The following is a 2,901-nucleotide window of genomic DNA, read 5'->3' on the forward strand; positions in this document are numbered from 1 at the left end:
GGTATAGACGTCTACCGAGACCAGGGATTAACCTGTGACCATAATTAAACAAGACCAACGTAAAGTTTGCCTGTGTGTGTGTGAGACGCATTAGGTGATACCTTCGTGAGCTGCGGCAAGACCGAAAGGAGTTTTCTGTGAATTTGATAATTTATTATCAGATAAGACCAGACCAAGGTTGTGAGTTTATTTTTGGAAGACCAGTAGACTGTGACCTATAATTAAACGAGACCAACGTAAAGTTTGCCTGTGTGTGTGTGAGACGCATTAGGTGATACCTTTGTGAGCTGCGGCAAGACCGAAGGAGTTTTCTGTGAATTTGATAATTTATTATCAGGTGAGACCAGACCAAAGGTTGTGAGTTTATTATACGGGAGATCAGTAAAACATGGGAAACATGAAAAGCAGAGTGGAGAATCCCTGCGTGGACTCCAAGTTAATGATGTTTATGAAAGAAAAATATGGGTCTGAATGTTGTGATTTTGTGAACTATTGGAGCAAAGAATATGGGTTCCCTGAAGGTGGATCTCTGAGCAAGAGTCAACTTCAGAAACTCAGAGAGAATTTGGGTGAAAAGAAAAAAGAAATGTGCAAAAAAAAGAAGATAAAAACACATGATGTGCAATTAATGGACAATATGAATGAATGTCTGGAGAAATGGGAAACTGAGTCTGAAAGAAGAGAAAAACAACAAATGCGTAAAGCCATGACTGCTCTAAAAATACATGAACCAAGAGAAAACAACAAGGGAAAAGAAATTACGAATGCTGAAAGCACATCCACCTCAGCACCTCTCTATCCTTCCTTACAGGGTTCGTGGAAAGCTGCAGCTGACCAATCCCTGGACTCTGCCCCTCCTCCTCCTCCCTACGTGCCTCCTCCACCTCCTGTGAAGCCTCCCGACGTCAGCCAGGGAGCTGCAGCGGCTGTCAGCACAGAGCAAGTGAAGCCTTTTCCCTTTGCCGTATACCCGCTGCCTCACATTCAAGACCAAGAGACTATAAAAAAGGAAACTGTAAAAAAAGAAAAAAGCGAAAGTAGCGGAATGCAGCTAGGAGGCAGAATCACCAGAAGCCAAACTGCTGCAGGTCAGTCTTATCCTTTTGCTCCTGTCTTCACTGCCCCGATGGTTCAGGTGGCCGGGCCCACGGGACAACCAATGTATGTGTTCCGCCCATGGACAGCAGATGATATTATCGCAGCTTCAAAGCACCTTCCTAAGCCAGAAAAAGGTGGTGCAGTAATGGCCAGAGAACTGTCAAACTTCATAAACGAATATGCCCCCACTTCCCAGGAGCTTGCAAGAGTGATGATGCATCTCTTAACCACTGCACAGTTCTCCATTGTGAGGGTTCTCTTCGAAGAACATCAGCAGCCGCAGAGCCCGACATGGAGAACTCCAAGCAGCAACGAACCACAGTCCAACGCCGACTACAGACAATGGGTGCAGCGCCTGACGAATGCCATCCGTAACCGCTTCCCTGTGAATTGTGACCTGTCACGTGTCAGTGCCTGCAGGCAGCATGACGGCGAACCTGTGGAAGACTTCCTGGCTCGACTCCACTCTGCCTATGACGACTTCAGCGGCATGGAGAGACCTGTAAACTTTCCGGGTCCAGCCATGACCCCTTATGAAAGTTTGTTAAAACAACATTTCCTCACCAACCTGCAAAAGACTCTAGGGGACTTGACAAAGGACTCCTGCGTTGGCTGTGAGGACGGATCTGTCCGATTAGCCGAAGTGGTGAGACATGCTAAACATGAACAACGTCGTATGGCTGAAAAAGAAACCAAGGAAAAGAAATCACGCAGTGATGCCCAGTACCGCGCGCAGCTGCACCTGCTCCAGCATGCAGCCGGCCAGCAGCAGCAGACACCTCCTGTTCCCCGTGGTGTCCCGCCCCCACTTCTCCAAGACACTGACGCATGTTTCTACTGTGGATCAAATGAACATTGGTTTCGTACATGTCCAATGAAGGGCCGAAAAAGCAGGGGCCGCAAGCAAAATCGTGAGAGAGGACGTGGACAGTTCCAGAGGCGTGAACACGGCACCCAACATCACAGTCAGGCTCGTCATCAGCCCAACTGAGGCCAGGAGGAGGGTGGAGTTCCGGGTGATGGTTCATCTGTCGGCCGCCCACAGCCCTCATCAGATAAGAACAAATACACACTCATACATTATCCTTCTGAAGACAGTGTTTTACGTCTTCCTTTCATGACAATCATTGTAAAAGGGAAACCTGTTGATTTTATTGTTGATTCCGGTGCTACTTATTCTGTAATACGCGCCTCTGAGTTGCCAGGTACAAAATTAAGTGGTAAATTCCTTTATTCTGTGAGTGCCAGTGGATCAGAAACAAAAGAAAATTTTTCCGCTCCACTGTCATGCACAGTTGAGGCACAGCCTCCATTTAAGCATTCATTTCTGATGTCACACTGCTGCCCTTTCAATTTACTGGGGCGTGACCTCATGCTTACTTTAGGCGTCGGCTTACAGTCAACTCCTGAAGGAATGATGGTCCAAAGAAATTCTAAATCTGTCCCTCAACTATGCAAAATATCCACCTGCTTCCCACCCTTTACTGTCTATCAATGGTGGATAAATTATGATTCATCCCTGAAACTTCTTGACCTTGCAACTCAGAGGATGTCCGCAGCTAGTGCACAGCTGATGAGACCCGAGGATTTACATTGTACTGCTTATGTGACCTCTGATTACGATCATTCATATGAACAGCGCTTTCTATCCACACTGCCTGACTCCTTAGAGGCACATGATCTTTTTTGGTCTCAAGCACGATGTGCTGTATCAGTTTCTTTAACACCCGCTCAGTCTGATTTTTTTCTGGTAAAGAATAGCGTCGCACACATCTCCCTGGCTAAGTCTGAAGTTGATCAGTG

General features: G+C 46.8%; 1 protein-coding gene across 1 annotated transcript; it reads left to right on the forward strand.

Moving 5' to 3' along the window:
• Positions 1 to 9: 9 nt before the first annotated feature.
• On the forward strand, positions 10 to 2,901 carry LOC118599472 (the record flags this gene model as incomplete). The annotated part of the gene is given in 1 exon segment (XM_036214631.1): positions 10 to 2,901. A coding segment is annotated over 1 exon segment (1,701 nt). The 5' UTR covers positions 10 to 388.

Source organism: Oryzias melastigma, linkage group LG12 (genome assembly GCF_002922805.2).
Source record: "Oryzias melastigma strain HK-1 linkage group LG12, ASM292280v2, whole genome shotgun sequence".
NCBI classification, from domain to species: domain Eukaryota; kingdom Metazoa; phylum Chordata; class Actinopteri; order Beloniformes; family Adrianichthyidae; genus Oryzias; species Oryzias melastigma.